Below are 23,562 nucleotides of genomic sequence, written 5' to 3'. Positions count from 1 at the left end.
GTCACCACCGCCCAGGCAGGCCTTGTTGCAACCCCCATTGTACAGATGAAGGCACTGCCGCTCAGAAGGGTGAAATGACTTGCGCCGCCAGTTGACCCAACTTGGAAGGGGAAGAGCCAGAACAAGAATCTGGGGCCTAGGTCTTCCTACCTCCGACCCCTGGCCCTTCCCGAGGCGACCTCACTCCCTCATCGCCAGGACATTCTTCCCTCTGCCTCTTCACCGCTTCAGCCCACCTCTTGGCAGAGATCTTTGGATCTTCCGTCTTCCCTCTGTACCTGGCTCTCTGCACCTCTGCCCCAACCTCTGTGTGTGGCTTCTGGTCACTTGCCTCAAGGAAGACAGAAGAATGGGGCTGAGGGGCTGCTCCCACCTCTAACTGCCCTTCTTGTCTGGCACCCAGTCATAGCCTAGCCCTGGGGCTTCCTGGTCCTCAGAACCCCCACTCTCCCTGTGCTTCCATACCTGGCACGCTCAGGACGCACGAAGCTGAGGGAGGCGTCACCCACCACCCACAGCCAGGGCATGCCTCCGCAAGCAGACACAGGTGTGCACTGAACTGATGTGAGCTGTAGGGAAGTGGCAGAGAGGCAGCAGGGCAGGGCTGGGAAGAGGGCTTTGTGATCCTGATTTCAGGGAGGCAGCAGTGAGCAGTGGCTTGAAGCAAGATCTTAATTCCCTCTCCAGGAACTGAACCTGGATCTTTGCCCCCAGTGAAAAATACATGTATCACAAAGGCAGAAATTGTAAATGTAGGTACAAAGTATCATTAGAGACATAGCACACAGGTGGGAGAGCATATAGAGAAATGGCTTGTTTAGTTAAGGCAGAAGCAAGGCAGAGATGGACACCCAGAAAGAAGGGGCGGACCCCTTAGAGAGGAGGAGTGCAGTAAAAAAGCAGTGAAGTCATTTATACAGGTCAGTACTTCTGGGTCTTTGTCTTCCTTCAGCCAATTATCTGGTTTCTTTTTCTACATCTGACCTACCCTGGGACCCTCCCCTGGTTGCACAGGCAGCCCTCAGTCACGATTTATCTCGAAGTGAAGGCTTCTGGGAGGCGCAAGGCTCATTCATTATTGCCTGGAATTATCCCCTGACTTTTGACCCTCAAGGAGCCTTTCTGCGCATGTGTAGTGTCTCCTTTGTCCCAAAAAGGGGGGAGTGGAGATCCCTTAATCCTTTACTCAAACAGAGCTTTACACCTCTTTGTCCTTGCTATGACTATCATTTTTATTATTGCCATGACTATTACCTAAAGGTGTTCACAAGAGACAGAGGCTGGCTATTTACCCTGCTTCTGTTGTTACTTCCTCAACTGGAGCCTATCTCTTATATCAGGAATTGCAAACAGTTGTTAACTACCCAGGCTAAAGCCCACTTCTTCCAGCCCCATGAAATGCAAACAGGAGGCCAGTTGTAAAAGTCTAGCCTGGAGCCCACCTATCTCCTGACTCAATCTCTACCTTCCATCCAGACTGAAGATTCACTTATACGTGTAAACATCTGTTCTTTCACCAAACGCGTGGTATTGGGCTAAGACTGAACAAGAAGAATGAGGACCAGACCAGAGCAGCTCCCCTCTAGGGGACCCAAAGCACGGTACTTCAGAGGCAGATGGAAGCCTTAGGAAAGTCTGGGAGAGGAAGTTACTCACTGACTGTGACCCGGAAGTGACATTTGAACTGGATCTTAAAAAATAAGGTGATACTCAGCCCAAAAAAACAATGAAATAATGACATTTGCAGCAACATGGATGGACCTAGAGATGATCATACTAGGTGAAGTAAGTCAGTTGCCTCTGTCAGACAGAGAAAGACAAATATCATGTGATATCACTTATATGCAAAATCTTAAAAAAAAAAGGTACAAGTGAAGAAGGAATTCATAGGGCCTGGACTCCATCTCAGACCTGTCCGTGCTGGCCGTGCTCGGCTGCCTCTCCAGCGGACTCTGAACTCTCTGCTTAGTGCCTGTGGGGACGACAATGGAAGGATAAGACCCCCTCCAGGCAGGGGAATCTTGAAGATCACATCCAGGCTATTCATTGCCTAAGAGGAAGCATACCGTAATCACCCCTGTCTCCGGACAGGTCATAAACTTTTTTTCGTATCTATCAGGATGTAATCACAGGCTTATCGATTATTAACTGGTTGGAATGTAACTGCGGGCTTATTGACTATTGACTGTTTGGACACGTACACATGGGGTAGGTGGTGGGTTTAGACACATACACATGGGGTAGGTGGTGGGTTTAGACACGTACACATGGGGTAGGTGGTGGGTTTAGACACGTACACATGGGGTAGGTGTTGGGTCTGGACACGTACGCATGGGGTATAAAAGATTTTCACAAATGCTGGACGGGGTCCTTGGCTAAGAGGAGACTCTGCCTTGGGCCCGCCGGCGTAATAAACTGCACTCCACTATCTGCATTGTCCTTCTGAGTGAGTCTGTTTCCCGGAAAGCGTGGCTATAACACAAAGAGGGAGGTTCAAGAGGGAGGGGACATATATATATATATCTATGGCTGATTCATGCTGGTATATGGCAGAAACCAACAATATTGTGAGGCAGTTACCCTCCAATTAAAAATAAATTAATTTAAAAAATGAACTTATTTACAAAACAGAAATAAACTAACAGACATAAAAAACAAACTTATGGTTACCATAGGGGAAAGGGAAGGGAGGGATATATTTGGACTTTGGGATTAACAGATACACATTACTACATATAAAACATAATCAGGGACTTCCCTGGAGGTCCAGTGGCTGACTCCACGCTCCCACTGCAGGGGCCCAGGTTCAATCCCTGGTCAGGGAACTAGATCCAACATACCACAACTACAAAGGTGCCATGTGCTTCAACGAAGATGGAAGATCCCACTTGCCACAACTAAGACCCAGCACAGCCAAATAAATAAATAAATACTTTTTAAAAATAAAAAGTAAAAATAAAATAAACAGCAAATATAACAGGGAATTATGTTCAATATCTTGTAATAACCTATAATGGAGAATAATCTGAAAAAGAATATATATATAGTTGAATATATATATATGTGTGTGTGTAAAACTGAATCACATTGCTATACACCTGAGACATTGTAAATCAATAATGTGTCAATTAAAATTTTTCTTAAAAAGCCAAGGAATGGAAGGGCATTCCTGACAGCAGGAAAACAACACATTTGATTTCAACAGCATTCTGAACAGGGAGTGGGAGGGGTAAGGGGTGAGGGGAGAGGAGGCAGAGTGACCCTGTGAATGTGATTTTAGGGCCTGGGGGGCTCCTCTAGCTTCACTCCACTTCCCTAGCCATGTGAGGCAGACAGGCCTCTGGCTGCGTTACTGGACCCGGTACAGAACAAACCATTTCCCTCCCCTGCCCCCTCAGAGGGCATGGCAACCAAGTAAGCTTTATTAATGACATATAATTTGACCAGCCTCTTGCAGACAGAAGCACTGTGAGTCATGCTGCGGGCATGTGCCCTGTCGTCTGACCTCAGGACGGGGCAGCAGGTGCCACAGAGCCACAGCACGAAGTGCCCTGGTCATCTCTGTCCTCCTGCACCTCGCACAGACCCTGACACAGAAGGGAGCACCGTGTTGAAGGAAACGATCTCTGGGTCCAGGAAGGTTGGCATTCAGGGAGAGTGGGTCCATTTCAAAACATGTTTGAAAGCCGCCTGGCACCTCCGCAGGTTACTGGGACTGGGAGTAGAAATTGAGAAGACTCTCAGTGGCAAGAGCGTAGCAACTTGAGGGCTTGCTCAAGGCACTTCTCCATGCCTTGGTTTCCTTCTCTGTAAACGGAGGAAATGATCACACTCCTCCTGTCAGCCTCAGGGGGTTGCTGCAAGAAACAGAAGTGCTTTCTCTGCAATTAGGTGAGCCACTTTGAGAATGTTCTGTGTGCCTGAATGGCCTTTGCTGGCTCTGGAATGGCTGTTCATTTCCTTTAGCTCCTAAGGGAATGTACAATTGTGTGAACTTATAAGTGTTACTCTTTTGAAAGTATTTTAAATTTCATCTTAAAAGAGAAAGAAAAGACTTCCCTGATTGTCCAGTGGCTAAGATTCTGCCCTCCCAATGCAGGGCCCCTGGGCTCAATCCCTGGTCAGGGAACTAGATCCCACATGCTGCAGCTAAGACTTGGTACAGCCAGATAAATAAATATTAAGAGAGAGAGAAAGTAAAAATGAAGAATCTTTAGACTATATAGTGGTGGGATTTTGTGCCTTCTGACTTATGGGAGCCATCTATTGGCATTATGCCAGGGAGAAGGTGGCACCCAGTCCAGTTCAGTTCAGTTCAGTCGCTCAGTCGTGTCCGACTCTTTGTGACCCCATGAACTGCAGCACACCAGGCCTCCCTGTCCATCACTAACTCCCGGAGTTTGCTCAAACTCATGCCATCGAGTCGGTGATGCCATCCAGCCATCTCATCCTCTGTCATCCCCTTCTCCTCCTGCCCCCAATCCCTCCCAGCATCAGGGTCTTTTCCAATGAGTCAATTCTTCGCATGAGGTGGCCAAAGTATTGGAGTTTCAGCTTCAGCATCAGTCCTTCCAATGAACACCCAGGACTTATCTCCTTCAGGATGGACTGGTTGGATCTCCTTGCAGTCCAAGGGACTCTCAAGAGTCTTCTCCAACACCACAGTTCTAAAGCATCAATTTTTCGGCGCTCAGCTTTCTTCACAGTCCAACTCTCACATCCATACATGACCACTGGAAAAACCATAGCCTTGACTAGATGGACCTTTGTTGGCAAAGTAATGTCTCTGCTTTTAATATGCTATCTAGGTTGGTCATACCTTTCCTTCCAAGGAGTAAGCATCTTTTAATTTCACGGCTGCAGTCACGATCTGGTGGCACCCAGAGTGGCCCTTAAAGCTAACTAGAATTCCTGGAGCTAGGACTCAGACTTCCCACTTCCCAACCCCCATGCCCACCCCCATAAGAAACTCAGTTAGTCCATCTCCAGCCAAGCACCCAGCCAGTCATAAATTGGGCCCTACCCTACCCGTGGCACTACTAGGGTATTCTGGGCAACCGGCAGGACTGATGCTGCCCTTTCCTTCAGTCCTCAAGCTCAGGATCAGGAGGGAAGAGGGTGAGACAATGTATTCCCTCTTGGGTAATCCTTCTACCAGCCCTTAAGGCCTTCCAGACAATTGCCTACTTCAAATCTCAGGCCACAATGATAGGGACAGAGTACAGGGACAAAGTAGGTGATTAAATAGTTAATCCCACTAGGTGATTGTAGTAAAAAAATATGGGAGACCCCTGTAAGTTAATGGGTACTCAAGAAAGCAGGTTTGCTTAACCACAAAACCACACAAGCTTGTTTAGCAGTGAAACCATGCAACAGAAGCACAAGACGAGCTCCAAAACAAGCAAACAATGGTTAATGATTCCTAGGACATGCTTTCTGCACACATAAACAATATTTGGTCCATAATTTGTGGACCTAGCTTGACTATACAGGGACAAGAAAACTCCCCTGCTCATCCTGGAGAAGGAGTTGATGATAGAAGCACAACATTAAAGACAAGGAAGTTCTTCTCCCCTTCCTCATTTTTCTTTTGATTATAAAACTATAGCCCAGTAAGTACTGGGTGCAGCATCCCTTGCCTGCCTGCTTGTAAGTCTCACAAGCATCCTATTCTAATGAATCATTTCTATCTTCTCTGTGCTGAGACATAAAAAATTATGGTACCGGAGGTCTTCGGAGCCCCCAGACAACACCAGATGGTTCCAACCGGAGCAGTCCTCATGGCTGATGAGTTGCCCTGGAAGTATGGCTCAGTAGGAAAGAAGTGAAGAGGAAATGGGGAAAGCTGTGCTGAGCTCAGTGGGGTCCCTGCCACTCTTATCCTGGGGCTTAGGCCCCGGGAGCTTTCTGCTTCTCACTGCCTTCATGACTCCTAACCCTCCCCTCTCTCCCATAGGCACAATCAGGGAACCAGGGCTCAGTGAGTTCTGAAAAGAAAGCCGGGTATCAGTCAGGCAAGAACTCACCCAAGCAACAGACAGAGAACCCACGCACAGAGCTTGCATGTGTGTGTATGCATGTGTGTGCTCAGCTGTGTCTGACTCTGCGGCACCGTGGACTGTAGCCCTCCAGGCTCCTCTGCCCATGGAATTTTCCAGGCAGCAATACTGGAGTGGGTTGCCTTTTCTCCTCTGGGGATCTTCCCCGCCCAGGAATCGAGCCCACGTCTCTGGAGTCTTCTACATTGGCAGGCAGATTCTTTACCACTAGTGCCATCTGGGAAGCACACAGCTTGCAGATTCACCATAAATAAGCGTCATCAGCTGATGCCGAGGATGAGGCAGGAGGCAGAAGACCTGGTTGCCAGAGCGGAGTCCCACTTCCCTTAGCTCAGGGCCCTTTGGCAAGTTACTTAACCCAAGTCTCAGTTCTCTTATCTGCAAAATGGGTTGTCACGAGAGATAACACAGGTTTGATCTGAGACTTCCTTGAGATAGTGAACATAAAAATTTGTAAGATGTGGAGCGTAATACAGATATCTCATAAGTTACACACTCACCAGCTTGATTTCCATCTAGGACTTCCCATCCATTGCCACAGCTCCCTAAAGCGCATAGACTTCTTACCAAGAGCTTTGAAGACCGCCTCATAGCCCATGGTACCGAGTGCCAGACCCACACACATTTCCACGCAGCATACTGTATAAATATAGGTTTTATTAATAATGAGTGAAATCCCACAAATACAGTGGGCATCTCTGTGTGATGGGGAGAATCCGTGGCAGGGTAAGGAAGGTAGAGTGGTATGTGCACAGGAAGAAAAGGTGACAAGTGCCCTAGGGGAAGAGGAAATCAGAAGTAATGAGCCTGGACCCTAGCCATCCCAGGAAAGTCAGACGTGTTCTAGATGCATCTGTCACTCTGGTGTCCTGGCCATGCTGCTTTGACACCCAGGGCCCACCTTGGCTGATAGGAAGCAGGTAGCAGGACATGGACAGGAGTTTGAATGAGCCGCAAGTGGCCATGAAAGGGGTGAGGGAGTGACATCGCCAGCTTGACACGCAAAAGAAGAGCCATGGGGAGGCGGGGACCATGTCCAACTTATGCTCACACTTTGTGCTTGTGTGGGGTCCTGAACTCCAGGGAGCTGGTACCCTATGTCACCCCAGGCTTGGGAAGGAGGGAAGACTCGGGGGTAGACACCTGCAGCTCCTGGAGACGGCCCGGGCAGCACCAGCCTCATCCTTAGAGTCAAAGTGGGGGCCCCAGGAAGAGGTTGGCATTGGCCTCCCCACAGCACCTGCCACCACCATGCCACTATCACCCTTCCTCTGAGCCATCGGGGCGACAGCGAGTGTGTGCAGGGTAGAGATTGCCTGTTTGTGTCGTGTGGATGTGCCTGTAACTCAGGAGAGGGGAGGGAGCACCGCGGGACCACATGAACAGCAAGAAGGGAGGCTTGGGTCTTTGCTCACTCACCACCACCCCCTCCACCCCATCCCACCCTCACCCCGGAAGAAAGCATCTTCTCCATTTCCAGCAACAGATGGGAAAGAAACAGAGACATTATTGCAGAGGAGCCATAGGCCCAGCCCCTGCCAGAGGGGCCCGGGGGACAGCCGAAGGTGCCAGCCCTCTCCAACCCCTAGGACTGAGAGGGATGGTCCAGACAGATCCAAACACCTGTCTCCACAGATTGTCCAGATCAGCCAGGGTCTAGGGGCAGAGAGAAGTAAGGAGAAGGAAGAAGAGGCTTCCAGAGCCTGTCCCTGCCCCGTTCCAACAGGACATCCAGGGGACCTCACTGGGACCCAGCCCTAGAACCCCAACCTTATAACAGCCAGTTTACAAACACTTGTGTGGTGGGACCCAAAAAGGAGGGCCACTTTGGTCAATTGTGAGAGGGGGCCTGGAGAGCCTGGGGCTCCCAGGCAGACAACAGAGGAGGGTGTCGGGGGCGGGGCAGGAAGGAGGGTGGCAGCCTCCTAGTGGTCTTTGCATGCAGGTGTTGGAGAGAGGAGGGAGGAAGCTACAGACCTCGTCAACTCGGAAAGACTCCTGGTCATGGCAGAGAGGCCTGGCACCCCCACCCCTAGGGCCAAGGCTGGGAGCACAGTCCGACAGCCAGCCTGCAAAGGAGCTGAGAGAGGGGAGGGCCCAAGTCTACAAGGTTAAAACAGTCCCGAAGGGCTGGGGCCCAGGCCAAGGCAAAGCTCTATCTCTCGGACTTGATTCGGTAGCGGAGCACAAGGTACGCCAGCAGCCGCAGGAACAGGAAGAAGATGCCCAAGGCCAGGAAGTCCATGTAGAGCTTGCCACCTTCAACATCCATGGCTCGGAGGATGCTCTGTGGCTTTTGGAAAGGGCAGTGTTCCGTCAGGCAGCTCAGGTCTTCTCTCCCCATGCCATATATGGTCAGCATCACACCCTCGAAGCCATACCTAGGCAATCACAGGCATCAGAGCAGGACAGAGCACAGGGCCCCTGCCACCTGGGCAAACTGCCAGAGGCCAGGTGCAATCTCTCACCTGGAGGCACGGCCTCCTGCAAGGAGGAGCAGGGGCAGATGGGAAGGGGAGGGGTACTGACCTGACATAGGAGAGGTAGGAGCTCCACTGCAGGTAACTGGGGATGGTTTTGTAGCTGACGAAAAAACCGGAGAACAGGAGGACAGGGACAGAGGTGACGGGACCCACAAAGGTGGCCACCTGCAGGGGAGGGAAGGGGACCGGGCCATCACAGGGGTGACCAGGACAAACTCAGGACTGGGGTTGGGGGGACCCGGGCTTCCCAGAGATCCATCCCATTCCTTAGGCCAGCCCCTGCTTCCTCCCACTAGACTTCGATCCCTCTCTTTGGGGTCCCCACATGCCAGCCCCTCACCTGTAGGGAGCTAGAGGCAGCTCCAATCAGCATCCCCAAAGACTGGGCTACAAAGGCCGTGGAGGTAGCCAGGGCTAAGAAGAGCAGGAAGCGGCTGGTCTCAGCTGGCTGGCTTGTCATCCAGTACATGATACTGCAGTACACAGTTGGGAATATCACCTGGGGAGAAGGCACAGGGCTGGGCAGTGGCCAAGACCCTCAACTCCACCCAGGCAGGAGCCTTTAGGACAGCAATGCTAGAGTGTCCATGCCTGGTCCTCTGTCCTCCTGCTCATGCTGTCACATGAACTTGACATGTGTCCCCTTCCCTGGCTCTAAGAACCTCATTCATCTTCCATCAGGCCCACTCAGGCCCATGCAGGTCTGGTGACTTCTTTGAAGATCCATCCCATCTGAACCAGCGGATCCCTTATACTGTTAATTACTTTACATATGAGCGCCTTTTGTCCCACTGTACGTGCTAAGTCACTTCAATCGTGTCCAACTCTTTGCAACCCTATGGACCATAGCCCACCAGACTCCCCTGTCCATGGGATTCTCCAGGCAAGAATATCGGAGTGGGTTGCCATACCCTCCTTCAGGAGATCTTCCCAACCCAGGGACTGAACCTGTGTCTCTCATGTCTCCTGCATTGGCAGGTGAATTCTTTACCACGAGCACCACCTGGGGAGCCCTCTGTCCCCATCAGTTCCTGGGCAACAGGGACCGAGATACCAAGTACAGTAGTGAGGGCTGCTCCCTGGACAAGGCACTCAACCAAGAGGCAACCAGAAGCCAAGCCCCAGCTTGTACTCTTTTCACCCTGGCACAGTGCACCCTCGCCCTGGGGAAGGGACACCTCTTCTAATTTGCTCAAAGGTCTCCTATGGATCATTAGTGACCCTGGTGCTTGGAAGAGGGTGGTGGTGGCCATAACAATCAAACCCAGCGAACATTATTGGATACTTCAATACGTGCCAAGCACTATTCTAAGTACTTTACCTGTATTAACTCATTTCATTCTTATAAACAATCACAAGGTAGATATTATCATCATTCTATTTTATAAATGGAGACACTGAAGCAAAAAGAGATTAGGTGACTTGCCCAGTGTCTCACAGCTAACAAGGAGCAGCAAGGCTCCAGAGCCCACGCTGTTCTCTACTGTCTTGAGTGAGAGTCATTTGTAGGGCTATTATTTTCATCATGTGTTGTTTGTCTTCTCTTATTCCCACTGGAACATAAATTCCACAAGGTCAAGACTACTTCCGCCATGTTCATTGCTACATCCCCAGCGCCTGACAAAGAGCCTGGTGCGTGGTTGGTACTCACCACCTCTTACTAAGTGAGTAGAAGTGAAGGAAAGGATGGCACGTAACAAGGTTGGGGGGTGGGGGGCAGGAAGCAAGGATGGAAGGAGCAAGACAGGAGGGAGGCAGCAGGGAGGTAGGAGGAAGAGGCTCACCTGGAAGGGCACATCAGCCATGGTCTTGGCCAGGAAATACACTTTGAGGCTGTACCAATAGTTGAGATGCTCCCTCAGGAAGACTGCCATCTCTAAGGGGACTGAAGACACAGGCTGATGAGGCATAGCACCCTGACCCTACCCCATGCTCCCCACGCCCGCCCATGCCCAGGGCATCTCAGCTCACAGGTGAGCACAGTTGGCATCATGGCGGCAAACATGAGGAAAAGAATGGAGAAGAAGAGGCAGCCGGTGTTGTTTAAGACCTTGTTGGCATCGTTGCCAGTTTGCAGGTAGAGGAGACCAATGAGCACGCCAATCCCCGCATGGGATATGAACCGTAGGTGGGTCAGGACCTGTGTGAGGGGTGATCATGAGAGAGGATGGATCACAGGCTAGGGATGGGTGAGTCCACTTGCATAGGAATGTGGGTGTGCCCTCACAGGCACAGAGACCCACAGGAGCACCGGGGGCCGCTGGGAGAGGGACCCATCGCCATCTCCACTGCTGGGACCCTACACCACACACCCAGGCCAACACCAGCCTCCCCCTCCTCCAACCTGATGTCTCACCATGTCCCTGAGGATGGACAAGAAGCTCCTTTTGAAGAGGATGCAGAACTGCGTGAGGGAGCTGGTGGCAAAGGTGTGGCTTTCAATGGTATCCACTTCCTGGGGAGAGGAAATTGGATCAGGTGAGCCCACCCCACCCACCCACCACATAGCCAGCTCAGTTGGTGGGAAAACCACTGAGCCTGTCCCCAGGGACAAGGGTCCCCCAGAATTCTCCACCACTGAGCTGGGTACCTGGAAGCTGGCCTTAGAGGTGTGAATCAGAGTGAGATTCAGAGAGACACAAAGAGGGAGTAAACAGAAGTGGGGAGGGAGGAGATGGAAGAGGAGTCAAGGACACCTGTGGTGGCTACTAGTAGATCAGTTGTTTATTTTTAAACTTTATTTTATTTGACTGAGCTGCATGGCTTGTGGGATCTTAGTTCCCTGACCAGGGATTGAACCCACACCCTAGGCAGTGAAAGCAGAGTCTGAACCACTGAACTGCCAGGGAATTCCCCAGTCATTCTGGGGAAATTTTAATCCATTGAATACATTTATCCTAAGGGCATAATACCTTTATGCAACCAGTTTCACGATAATGGTAATGATGACAGCAGCAACAGTAACCCTTCTGGTCCCCTGTGGTCACAGTATCTCATTTAAGGAAAAGAGCCAACTAGAGTAGGAAGAGCTTTGTGTGACTAATCTAATTAGTCCTCCCAATAAGCCTGTGAAATAAGTATCATCACCCCCAAGTTAAAGGTGACAGTAAACCACATGGGCCATGAAGTCAGAGACAGATTCAACCTTGCTTACCAGGTGGCACTACAGTTGCTTGGTAAGAATTTGTTGAACAAATAAATGAATGAGAAAGCCGAAGCTCAGAGAGGTTAAGTAATGTGCCCAAGGTCACACCGCTAATAGTAGGTCTATTCCAAGTCCTGGTTCTTCCTAGTACCCAGGGGTTGGGAGGCCTCTGGGGCACAGCCTCTCTGGCCGGGCCATGTCCCTGGTCCTGTCTCCCCTCCCCAACTCTGCATCCTGCTCCCTCCACCCCTACTCACCAGAGGGCGAGGGGGACAGAGGGCGGGAACCTCATTCTTCTCAGGGCCACTGTTCTTCTCTGCCAGGGCACAGAGCCCATTCTGCACAGCCCTGAACAGCAGGGGGTTCAGGTCTCCATACTCGCCAGAGGCCACCTCGATGACTGGGGGACACAGAGGGGTGCACTCAGCTCAGATCTCTCCTTGCTTCCCAAGGGCAAGTCAGCTCTTCTTTGAGTGTGTGTGGAAGGCAGGTGACAGTGAGATCTCTGCCCCCAGGAGGTCCAAGGATATGATCTGGACCCCTAGGTTTGGCCCACCACCATATCCCAGCCTGGACCACCAGGCCCCTACTCACTGAAGTCAGCCGGGTTGTGGTACGTGGGGCAGTGCAAACCGAGCCCCTTCAGATAGGGAATCAGGTTGGTGACCATGCCCTTGAAGATGCACTGACCCTGGCTCAGGATGTAGAGCTGAGGTGGAAAAAGAAGGGCAAGGAAAATAGCACGAGTGGGTCAGGCAGGTCCCAACACACCCTGACTGACCCCCGGCCCTCTCCCCATTGCTGGTCAGTCACCTTTGAGTCCCAGAGACCCTCACCTTGTCAAACATCTCAAAGAGCTTAGCACTGGGCTGGTGGATGGTGCAGATGATGGTTCGGCCCCCCTGGGCCAGGGACTTCATGAGGGACACCACTTGGAAAGAGGAGGCACTGTCCAGTCCACTGTCCAGAGAGAGGCCACCAGGGGGCAGGGTGAGGTGGGGATGGCCAAGGGAGTGTCTGAATGAGGCAGCTACTATGAGGGCGAGGGAGCTGGCAGGAAGGGGGTCACTCTGGCCACCCCTATATCCCATCCACATTGGATGATTCAGGCGTTTGGAGGTACCAAGAAGCCCAGACTACGGATAGGTGCAACAAGCAATTATTAAGCACTTGTTGAATTCTAGCCACTGGGATTACAGACAAATAAATAAGACATAGACTCTGGTTGGAAGGGAGAGAGAGAGAGAAATGCATAGATCATTTGAGACAATGTGAACCATGCTGTAGAAATGGGGTGAAAAGTAGGGGAGAATTCACATCCGCTGTACAAAGGTTTGGGAGAGGGGTCAGGGGAGGTTCCTGAGTGAGGCTAGCAGAAGAAAGAGCTCAGCCAAGTGAGGGGGCAAGGGCAGGTGCAGTGGTGAAGGGCATTCCAGGCAGAAGACACAGCATGTGCAAGGCTCAGAGGCATGGAACACATGGCTTGACGAAGATAATAATAAGCTATTCAATCTTATTAGAGCATAAAATACAAGACAGCATGAAGCAAGATGTGAGGCCAGAGAAGTAGGTTCAGCCCCGGACCTTGTAAGTCCTCTGCCTTTATTCTGAGGGCAAATGTGAATTGTTGCATGTTTTTAAGCAGAGAAGTGAGTATTGCCAGACTTGTCTTTTAGAAAGTTCACTTTGGTTGCAGTTTGGAGGAAGGATGGGCTGGGAGAGACTGGAGACAATGAGAGAGGAGTCTGTTGCAGAAATGCAGGCAAGAGTTGATGATGTCCTGAATTTAGGCACTGGCACTAAGAATGGGGGTGGGGTGAATGTGAGAGATGGAGAAAGAAGGTAGACTCAGCAGGACTCTGATTGATTGGCTGTTGAGGAGAGAAGGATCGAGTGGCATCAGTCAAGGAGGACATGGGGATTTCTGTGAGGGTGAAGGATAGGGCTGCTAGGCAACAGGCTTGGCAGGGGTGCAGCCCTTCTCTGGCCTCAGGAGGCTACAAACACATGCTCTGGTCTCCAGCAGCGGAGCAGATGCAGCCTCCAGTTCTGGCTCTGGGCTGAGGGGAGGGGGCAGCCCAGTAGGAGAGGAGGGGAGAACAACCTGGTGGGTTCATCAAAGAACATGACAGGTGGGTTGTTGACCAGCTCCAGGGCGATGGACAGGCGCTTCCTCTGCCCGCCGGAGAGCAGGGCTGTCCTTGTGTGGGAGCAGGACAGCAGGCCAAGCGCCGTCAGGATCTCCGTCACCTGGCCCAGCCCCCCATACAGCCCAGGTCAGCTTCAGAGTCTCTGCTTCCCCCCAGCACCACCCCGATGTATTTATGTATTCAAAAAAAATTTTTAATTGTTTTATTTTTTTGGCCACCCAGCACGGCATGTGAGATCTCAGTCCCCTGACCAGGAATGGAACCTGGGACCCCTGTAAGAGACGTGTGGAGTCTTAACCACTTGGCCACCAGGCAAGTCCCACCACCCCAATTTAAATAAGCATCTCCCTTAAACCCCCAGCCTTGGCCAACCCTCTCCTCCCACTCAAATCGAGGGCACCCCAGATCTCAGGGCCTGGAAAGGGCAGCTGCCTTGTTTCCCCTCCCCACCCCACCCCACCCCCATCCCACCGACTCACCAGTTCCTTCTTCACCTCCTGCTTCTCATTCAGTTTCAGGTTAGCAGAGACCTGGGGCCCAGAGACGGGGCAGATCAGATATGCATGGGGGCAGGCACGGCCTTGACCCCTTGGCCAATGGAAAGGGTGGGGACAGCAGGCACCTGGGGGACTGGGAGGGGGCAATGGCTGTCCAGCTCTCACCATCATGGCTTCCAGCACCGTGAGGTGTGGCAGTAGGATGTCTTCCTGCATGATGTAACAGGACATCTTGCGGAAGGTCCTCAGTTCCCGCGGCTTCCCATTGACCAGTATCTGCCCCTTCATTCCAGACTCCCTGCAGGAACGTCGTCAGTTAGGGATGGAGGTCAGGGTCACTTCAGAACCTCTTCCGTGCTCCCCAGGGTACCTCTCTTCCTGGGCCCTGCCCCCATTCTACCCCAGCCTTGTCCTTACCTGTATCCTGCCAAGATGTTCATGAGCGTGGACTTGCCAGACCCTGAGGGGCCCATGATGCCAATCATCTCCTGGCAGCAGAATTTACCTGACAGGCACTTAAGGAGGGTCTTATAACCTGTAATGTGGGAGGTAGGGAGGAACTTTCGATCAGTGCTTCAATGAACAGAGACACCTCAGACTCTTAGCAGCCATGGCTATCAGTGAACTAGGCAGTCTCTACTCACTGTGACTTGGTTAGGATGGCAGAGTGACCCTCAGAGCCCCAGTGATGACCTGTACCCTCTCATTCTGTCCCCCCAGAAGCAACCACCACTCATGTCAACGTACCTGAGGTGACAGTGCTCTTCTGAAAGCCATGGGAAAATCCCCACATCCAATGGATGGGTATGGAGAGGGGACCCAACAGAAGACCCCACTTCTCTTCTACAAACACGGCGGTCACTCTCTTACCCACTCCGGAAAGACGTTTCCAATTTTCCAGTCTAAACTAGGTAACTGTCCTCTATTCCCACAGCACTTCTCATATGCCAGCGTGTTTGTTGCTTGAGGTGCCTGGCCCTCAGCCCCCTCCCCCAGCCTCTTAGTCAGTGAGCTCCTTGGGGACAGGGTCTGTGTGTGACTCATCTTTGTAACCTTAGCAGATTGGCTGGCACGTACTAGGTGCTCAATAAGTGTTTGTTCTGAATGTGTGTTCTCAGAGCCTTGGCCTCCTTCTAAAAGTCTTTCATCAGCGTGCTCTGTCTCCCCACCAGGCTTATGTCTGCAGCCCCTAATGTGGCCCAGTAAAATCTCACCTTTCACTCACTGGGAGGCAGCATATGCATTAAGAGTACACATTTGGAGTCAGTTGGATCTGTATTCAAATTCTGATTCCACACTCACCAGCTAGCTGTGTGACCTGCGGCAAGTTGCTTAACCTCTCTGAGCTCCAGGTGCCTCATTTGTAAGGTGCCTCATTGTAAGATAGATAGTATCTATCTCATTGGGTTGCTATAAAGGTTCAGTGAGATAATATATGTAAATAGGGCTTCCCTGGAGGCTTAGTGGTAAAGAATCCTCCAATGCAGGAGAAACAGGTTCGATCCCTATACTGGGAGGGTCCCACATGCCACGGAACACCTAAGCCTGTGCACCACAACTGCTGAGCCCACGTGCCACAGTTACTGAAGCTGCGCACCCTGGAGCCTGTGCTCTGCAACAGGAGAGGCTTCCGCAACGAGAGGCCCTTGCACCGCAACCGGAGAGTGGCCCCTGCTTGCCACAACTAGAGAAAAGCCTGCACAGCAACAAAGACCCAGCACAGCCACAAATAAAGAAATATGTATATATATGTATGTAAAGTATATGACACAGTGCTTGGTACATAGAGTGCATTAAAAGCAAGTGGCATTTTAGTGCTCGCTTCGGCAGCACATATACTAAAAAAGCAAGTGGCATTTTAATGTTAATTCCATGTGATAATGCTTATTGATATACACTACATTCCAAACTCTGTATCAGACACTCAATCAAAAAAAAAAAAAAAAAAAAAAAACACGAGGAAGACACAGTTCCTGCACTCAAGACAGTGATAGTCTAGGTAAAAGAGATGGACAAGAAAACATCTATGGGGACTTCCCTGGTGATCCTGAGGCAAAGATTCCGTACTCCCAATACAGGGGGCCCAGTTTCCATCCCTGGTCAGGGAACTAGATCCCCCATGTCCCAACCAAGAGTTTGCATGCCACAATTAAAGATCCCACATGCCACAACGGAGACTGAACATAGTTCATGTGGCAACTAAGACCCAGGACAGTCACATGAATAACAAGTAATTGTTTAAAAAAGAAATCATCTATAGATCTGAAGAAAGATAAAGTAAGGGTTATCATAGAAGCATAAATTTTGGGCAATGAGAATCTAGAAAATAGAACTGAAGAGGGTAGAGGGACAAGGGGGAGATCAGGAATGGCTTCATGGAAGAGGTGGCATTTGAGCTAAGTGTTGAAGAATAAGCAGCATTTCAAAATGGAAAAGGAAGGCAGAGGCTTTCCAGGCTTTGGGAGGGAAAAGCTGCTGTATAACAACATATATGTAATACAATCCAGGGAGCAGAGGGCAGAGATTCCACAGAGTCAACTGCCGAGGCAAGGGGATGGAGAGGAAAGATGAAGCCAAGGAGGCTGGCCTTGCCTGCCCTGCTTATAGGCCTGCCTCAGTGAGGTTGAAACACCAATCCCTGACAGCCAACACTCACTACCACTCTCTTCCGTCCCCTATGGAGCCCAATTCCCTCTTCATCCTACCTCCTTAGCAGAGGCAGTGAAGGGATGTGATCTTTCACCCTCCCTCCACAGCACCCAGCTGTCCTTCTGAACACATTCCATCAGACAGGGGATCCTCTGGTGTCCACTATGGGATCCTGACCATACTAACTGCCTGGATGGTGCTTTCTGGTTTACAAAGCTCGTTGCCTCAGTCACTGCCATAGCAACACGGATGAGGCAGCTAGGGCCCAGAGACATTCAGTGACACCTAAGGTCACACAGCAAGGTCTTTACTTGGAGAAGGGACATCGTGAATTCCAACCCTCTGCTTCAGTCATTGTCACCATCAATCAGAGAGACATGTGGCTGTGCAAACCAGCAAATGCCTCTCAGAGCTACTCATGAGAAGTGATTTCTTTTGCAGGGGAAGAAATTGGCAATGATGAACCTTCCCCTCATTTAATCACCGCCAAGCACTTGATTGAACTCTGATGCCAAATTCAGATATCATCTTAATGCTTGCCTTTCACAAAGCATTTTCATGGCTAACGTCTCAGCTAAGCTGCACAAGCCCATGTGGTGGGTATTCTTATCATCCCTGTTTATAGGTGAGGAAAGTGAGAGCAAGAGAGGGTAGGCAGTCTGCTCAAGATCACGCAGCTTACAAGTGGCTAAGAACCTATGTCTTGGGACTCCTGCTGGACCCCAGCTGCTCAACCTGGGAAGGGCCTGCCTCCCAGGCTTTCAGGATGGAGACCCACCAGAGTTCTAGTTCTGCCTCCATCAGTAACTCTCTTTGCAATTTTATGAAGTCACTTACTCTTTCAGGGCCTCCATTTCCTCACCTGTAATATAAGGATAGTAGTATCTCCTCCCAAGGACAAAATAAGGTTATTATGACTATTAACTGACATTAATAATAATTAATAGAAAAGTGTTTTGACTATCAAGAAATGTCATATATAATTAGGAGAGGCAGGTGACAAATTCTGACCTGGGAAAGTCAGAATCTCCCTTTCTCCATGCTCCTTATTCTTTTTCCTCTTGAAATGAATGAATGTGCCTGCGTGCTCAGTCGTGTTCAACTCTTTGTGACCCCATGAACTGTGGCCCACCAAGCTCCTCTGTCCATGGGGATTCTCTAGGCAAGAATACTAGAGTGGGTTGCCATTTCCTTCTCCAGGTGATCTTTCCGACTCGGGGATCAAACCCGTGTCTCCTGTGTCTCCTGCATCGAGAGGCAGATTCTTTACCACTGCCTCTAATTGCTCTCTGTCCTCCAAAGAAAAGGACAGGGATTCACGTGAGAAAAGCAGGCAGAGAGAGGGACAAGGGATGCAAAAGATGGCAGAATGGCCAGTAGAACAGAATGGGGCTGGCAAGGGCAAAGGAGGGCAGGACCTGGTCTGTTGCTGCTACTGCTAAGTCGCTTCAGTCGTGTCCAACTCTGTGCGACCGCATAGATGGCAGCCCACCAGGCTCTGCCGTCCCTGGGATTCTCCAGGCAAGAACACTGGAGTGGGTTGCCATTTCCTTCTCCAATGCATGAAAGTGAAAAGTGAAAGTGAAGTCGCTCAGTTGTCTGACTCTTCGCAATCCCATGGACTGTATCCTACCAGGCTCCTCCATCCATGGGATTTTCCAAGCAAGAGTACTGGAGTGGGGTGCCATCGCCTTCTCCAGGACCTGGTCAGGGGTGCCCATTTGTGGCTGGTGAGTTGAGTTGAAGCCACCAGAGAGTTGGCCCATCTAGACACTTCTTTTGTATTTTCATTTCTCCTAAAACTGAAGGTGTTACTTGCTCAGTCATGTCCAACTCTTTGAGGTCCCATGGACTGTACCACTCACACTCTGTCCATGGAATTCTCCAGGCCAGAATACTGAAGCAGGTAGCCATTCCCTTCTCCAGGGGATCTTCCCAACCCAGGGATCGAACCCCGGTCTCCCACATTGAAGGCAGATTCTTTACCATCTGAGCCACCAGAGAAGTCCTTAAAACTGAAGGTTAAGGAGAAGGAAATGGCAACCCGCTCCAGTGTTCTTGCCTGGAGAATCCCATGGATAGAGGAGCCTGGTGGGCTACAGTCCACAGGGTTGCAAAGAGTTGGACACGACTGAGTAACTATATTTACTAACTTACACTTACTTACTTACTTACTTACTTATAGGGACAACAGATATTATGATTAAAGTAGAGGCCTTGACTAATTTCACAAAACAGGCCCTCCTAGATAGAACAAAAGCCATCCAAGCCTTAAATGAAGAGCAAAGCCAAATGAGAAAAGCGGTAATTCAAAATAGAATGGCTTTGGACATACTCACAGCTGCTCAAGGAGGGACCTGTGCTATAATTAAGGTTGAATGTTGTGTATGCATTCCTGACTTACCTGGCAATGTATCACTGCTTTAGATGACATGAAAAACCAGGTAAAAGGAATGTCAAATGAAAACATTCCTTTCTGGACTTCAGTCCTATCTTGGGTGAAGGGCGATTGGTGGAAAACTATATTTACCATTGTTATAGTTGCCTTGATATTTCTGCTTTGTGGACCCTGAATTTTACAATGTATTATGAACTTTGTAACCCGAAGGTTGATGTCATTCTCCCAAACTGGCGGTCGGAGAGCCAGGGTGCAATATATCCCTATGAATGATGCTCATAATATGAGTTAAGAGCATCAGGAAGGGGGAATGAAGGAGGAAACAGACAGAGCTGGACTCCATCCTAGACCAGGCTGTGAACATTAGGCTACACGCATGGTCACCCTCCCAAAGGACTCTGAACTTTGTGCCGGGTGTCTATAGAAATGGCATACAAATGGAAAATCAGACTCCCTAGATAAAAGCGCCTCAGGACTTGTACTTGGATTCTCTGTTGCCTAAAACAATACGCTAATTATCTCTGTAACAGAACAAAGTGGTAAATTCCATTATGTTTATTGGGCTATGACCACAGGCCTATTGATAAATATCCACTGTTTAGCTCGTCTTGCGACACATGAATTATGGGTTAACTTTGATCGTATCTCTCTTTTACCTAGTCCAGACTAGTTTCAAGGAATTTGGGGAGGTGGGTTTGAGCAAGTACACTTAGGGTATATAATGTTTTCTCAAAAACTGGTTGGGGTCCTTGGCTAAGAGGAGACTCTGCCTTGGGCCTGCCGGTGTAATAAACTGCACTCTATTAAAACAAACAAACAAAAAAACTGAGGGTTAAGGAAATAACAGGTACCTCATGATTGTGCCCAAAACTGGCCTCAGGACCGAGGGGACTGAGCAGAGAGCCCAGATATCTCAAAGTCTAGTGACTCAGACCCTGTGATCTTTTGGTCGCTCATGGGAGTGAGGGTAGGGAGTGCAGAGAGAGTATAGGCTCAGCTCTGCTCAGAAGCACCCCAAACATTTCTTAAACCTCAGAGAAGAATGTCCCAGCTCCACCCCTGATCCACACCCAGCCTCTAGGGAAACCCCAGCTTCTCTATTCCCAGCTCAACCTGCCCAGGGCAGGGGGATGAGGTGAAGAGCAAAAGATGGGAGATGGTGAGGATTCAGAGAATTTGGAGTCACAGGCAATCCCATTACCCACCTGTCTTAAATAGAGAAGCAGTGCAGATGGGAATGCTTAACAGGGAAGATAAGAGAAAGACAGGAACACTGCAAGGAGAGCTGGGAAACCTGGCTTCTGGTCCTCACACTGCCACTTATTAGCTGTGTGACATCGGTCAAGTTACTCAACTTTTTTGGGCCTCAGTTTTCATAAGAGCAACATAGAGAGGGCTTCCCAGGTAGCTCAGAAGTAAAGAATCCATCTGCAAAGCAGGAGACCCAGGTTTTATTCCTGAGTTGGGCAAATCTGGAGAAAGAAATTGCAACCCAGGCCAATTTGCCTGGGAAATCCCATGGACAGAGAAACCTGGAGGGCTACAGTCCATGGGCTCTCAAAAGAGTCGAACAAGACTTAGCAACTAAACAACAAGATGTCACCTATCCTACCAACCCTTCACCCTCCCTGCCTTGGAGAACTTTGGCAAGAATGAAGTAAGAAGACAGGAATGAGAACATCTTTTAAAATTAGCAGTGATCCATAGGTCCAAGGATTTTTGCTAACCACTGAGGACAACCGCTGCCACACAGCCCAGACTTTCTCAAATCCACCTTAGAAGGCAGGAGCTCCACCTGAAACAAAGAAGGACAACGCCTCAAGGACCAGGAACAGAAGCGTCAACTCAGAAGAGGAAATAACCCATTGAACCTCGTGTCCCATGGTGTTTACAGGTGTGAAGGGAGCTCAGACCCTGGCACCTCAGCTGTCGGCAGAGTAAATGAGGGGCTGAGATTTTAGTGGACTGGCTCCTGCAGGATTTGCAGAACAGGGGACAAACCCAGGCCTCCTGTTCCAGAAGGGGCAACTCATAGGGGCCCACAGTTCCCCACCAGACTGCTCCCTTACCCCGTTTGCGCCAGCAGGGCCCCTCCCTCACGGAGTAGGACAGCTCCACGAACTCAATGTCCACCGCTGAGCGCTTGGGTAGGTGGGAGAAGCGCTGGGCTTCGGTGATGTCGTTCTCCACCTTCTTCAGGTGCGCGGTCAGCACAGGGGGCTCCGCCCCGTCTTCCAGCGCCACGGCCATGGCCACAGCTCCAGGTCGTAGTCCACAGGCCACGGCCTCCAGAGTCTTCTCCGCCATCACGCCAAGTCCGGCCTGAGGGAGAGGCCCTGCTCAGTTTGGGGCAGACCTCCATCCCTGGCTCGGAGCTCCCGTGCTTTCTCGTGTGCCCTCGCCTCCCCGCCTCCTTCTCAGGGTAGATCGGCTACCGGAAGCTCCCGCGTCCTACCTCCAGAGCATCTGCCCTCCACCGACCACCACTCCCAGCGCAGTTATGTTCAGTTCCCACCTCTCCACCGTCCCGGGCAGCCCCAGCCCCAGCCAGACCCCTCGAAGTCCACACCCGCTCCCTCCTCCCCGCGGAGGTTCTAATCTCCTTACCCCGCAGGCCAGCAGTCTCTGGGGACAGGATAGGGCGCGGAGGGGTGGGGGGTGGGGGGTGTGCAGAAAGGGCGGCTGGCAGAGGCTGCCTGCTCGGAAATCAGGGTAGCAGGATGGACCAGGCAAAGGCGGAGGAAGAGGATGCTCTGGGCCTCCCGCTGCGCCTCCCTCCCCATCTCTAGGCGAGGTGCCCTGGCCAGTCCCTCCTGCCGGCGGCCCTGGGTCCGCGCGCCCTGGGCTCTCGCCTCAAACGGGCTCACCACCCGGACTCAAAACCCACACTGCCAACTAAGCTCCGCATTGGGGGTCATTCCCCTCCCATCTTCCGCAAGCCTGGTCACCTTGAGGCTCCCCGGGCTGGTGCAGAGCTGAGATGATGAGCGCTGCCACGGGCTGAGGATGGAAACGCTAGGTCCTCCTTACCTGCCTCTGGCTGCGGCACTGGGCCCGGTGTCCCGGCTCCCGAACCCGGCGGCCGGGCCGGGGCGGGGCCAGAGTGGGGCAGGAGACAGGGGAGAGCTCGAGCCTCAGGTCAGAAAAGAGATGACAAGTCTGGGGAGGGGCGACTGGGGCGTGCCCCTTCCCCTCTCGGCCGTGCACACCCGGTTCCCTAAGCCCGATCTTTGGTGGCTTGTCCTCCCGAAGCCGCCGGGCGACTGCGCTCTCGCCCAAGCTGCTACCAGCCGGTCCTGCGCTTCTTAAAGGGCCCACGCCGCCCCGCAGCCAGCGGGGAGCGAGGATGGCCAAGGGGAGAGAAGCGCCGGCTACTAGCGGTGCGGGAGAGAGTGCAAGTGTGGACCCAGGACTGGGGATTGGTGGCAAAAGGCCGACTCTGAGGCGGTGAAGAGAGCTGAAGTCGCTCAGTGGAGACAGGTCCCTGAATTTCAGATTATACAATGGTGGTGGGGGAGGCGGGGTACAGATTCCGTCACTCTCAGGGGATTGTGGAGCTGCAAGCCTGTCTGCATCACCACCCTACCCCCATCAATTTCCCTCAATTCTGGCCCTTGAGCTCAGCATCCCCCAGGAATTCCCAAGCAAGAGTCTTGGGACATCCTCCCCACCTCCCCTTTCCCTCTCTGAGGGCCAGGAGACCAGTCAAAAAGGGACAGAGCTGCTTTTGGAGAATTCAGAGGCAGCTCCAAGGTTAAACCGGTACCCAGAGCCCAGCCTGCTCCTGTCATCCACTCTTTGCAACCCCGTGGACTGCAGCCGGTCAGGCTCCTCTGTCCGTGAGACATTCTCACCCCCACCCCAAGCAAGAATCCTGGAATGGGTTGCCATTTCCTTCTCCATTTCCAACTGTAGAAATCTCGGTTCTCCCAGGCAAATTTGGGCCTTTAAGACAGACAGCGCCTGATGCTGGAGGTACATGTGTGCCAGGGCGTAGAGCAGAACACTGTGTTTGGCATCTTCTCACACACATGTGCATACTCACCCTCACCCTACAAGCCTGTAAGACTCCAAGGCACTCCAGGGGCTTCCCCCTGCCCTGTGCCTTTCTGAGGCATCTCCTCCTGGCCCCAGCCTGCCCCAGCCCCAGTCTTCAAGGGGGTAAGTAGGTTAGCCAGCTG

At 51.3% G+C, this 23,562-nt stretch overlaps 1 protein-coding gene across 3 annotated transcripts; it reads right to left on the bottom strand.

Moving 5' to 3' along the window:
• Positions 1 to 6,771: 6,771 nt before the first annotated feature.
• On the bottom strand, positions 6,772 to 22,624 carry ABCG4 (ATP binding cassette subfamily G member 4). Of its 3 annotated transcripts, none has more exons than XM_061129970.1 (15): positions 22,330 to 22,624; positions 21,451 to 21,703; positions 14,752 to 14,869; positions 14,500 to 14,632; positions 14,317 to 14,367; positions 13,792 to 13,937; positions 12,524 to 12,647; positions 12,282 to 12,396; positions 11,945 to 12,087; positions 10,899 to 10,997; positions 10,514 to 10,682; positions 10,327 to 10,427; positions 8,883 to 9,041; positions 8,589 to 8,707; positions 6,772 to 8,440 (listed from the first exon to the last, which is right to left on the bottom strand). In XM_061129970.1, the coding sequence occupies exons 2-15, from the start codon at positions 21,686 to 21,688 to the stop codon at positions 8,215 to 8,217; spliced, it is 1,941 nt and encodes a 646-aa protein (XP_060985953.1). In that variant the 5' UTR covers positions 21,689 to 21,703; positions 22,330 to 22,624; the 3' UTR covers positions 6,772 to 8,214. The 3 variants fall into 3 exon arrangements, with proteins under 3 accessions (XP_060985953.1, XP_060986012.1, XP_060986063.1); XM_061130029.1 differs by having other exon boundaries at positions 22,412 to 22,624; XM_061130080.1 differs by lacking the exon at positions 22,330 to 22,624 and adding an exon at positions 21,109 to 21,176 and having other exon boundaries at positions 21,451 to 21,587.
• Positions 22,625 to 23,562: the final 938 nt, after the last annotated feature.

The sequence above is a fragment of the Dama dama genome, chromosome 1 (assembly GCF_033118175.1).
Source record: "Dama dama isolate Ldn47 chromosome 1, ASM3311817v1, whole genome shotgun sequence".
NCBI classification, from domain to species: domain Eukaryota; kingdom Metazoa; phylum Chordata; class Mammalia; order Artiodactyla; family Cervidae; genus Dama; species Dama dama.
The sequence above is the reverse complement of the archived record's forward strand: the minus strand, read 5'-3'. Positions and strand labels throughout refer to the sequence as shown.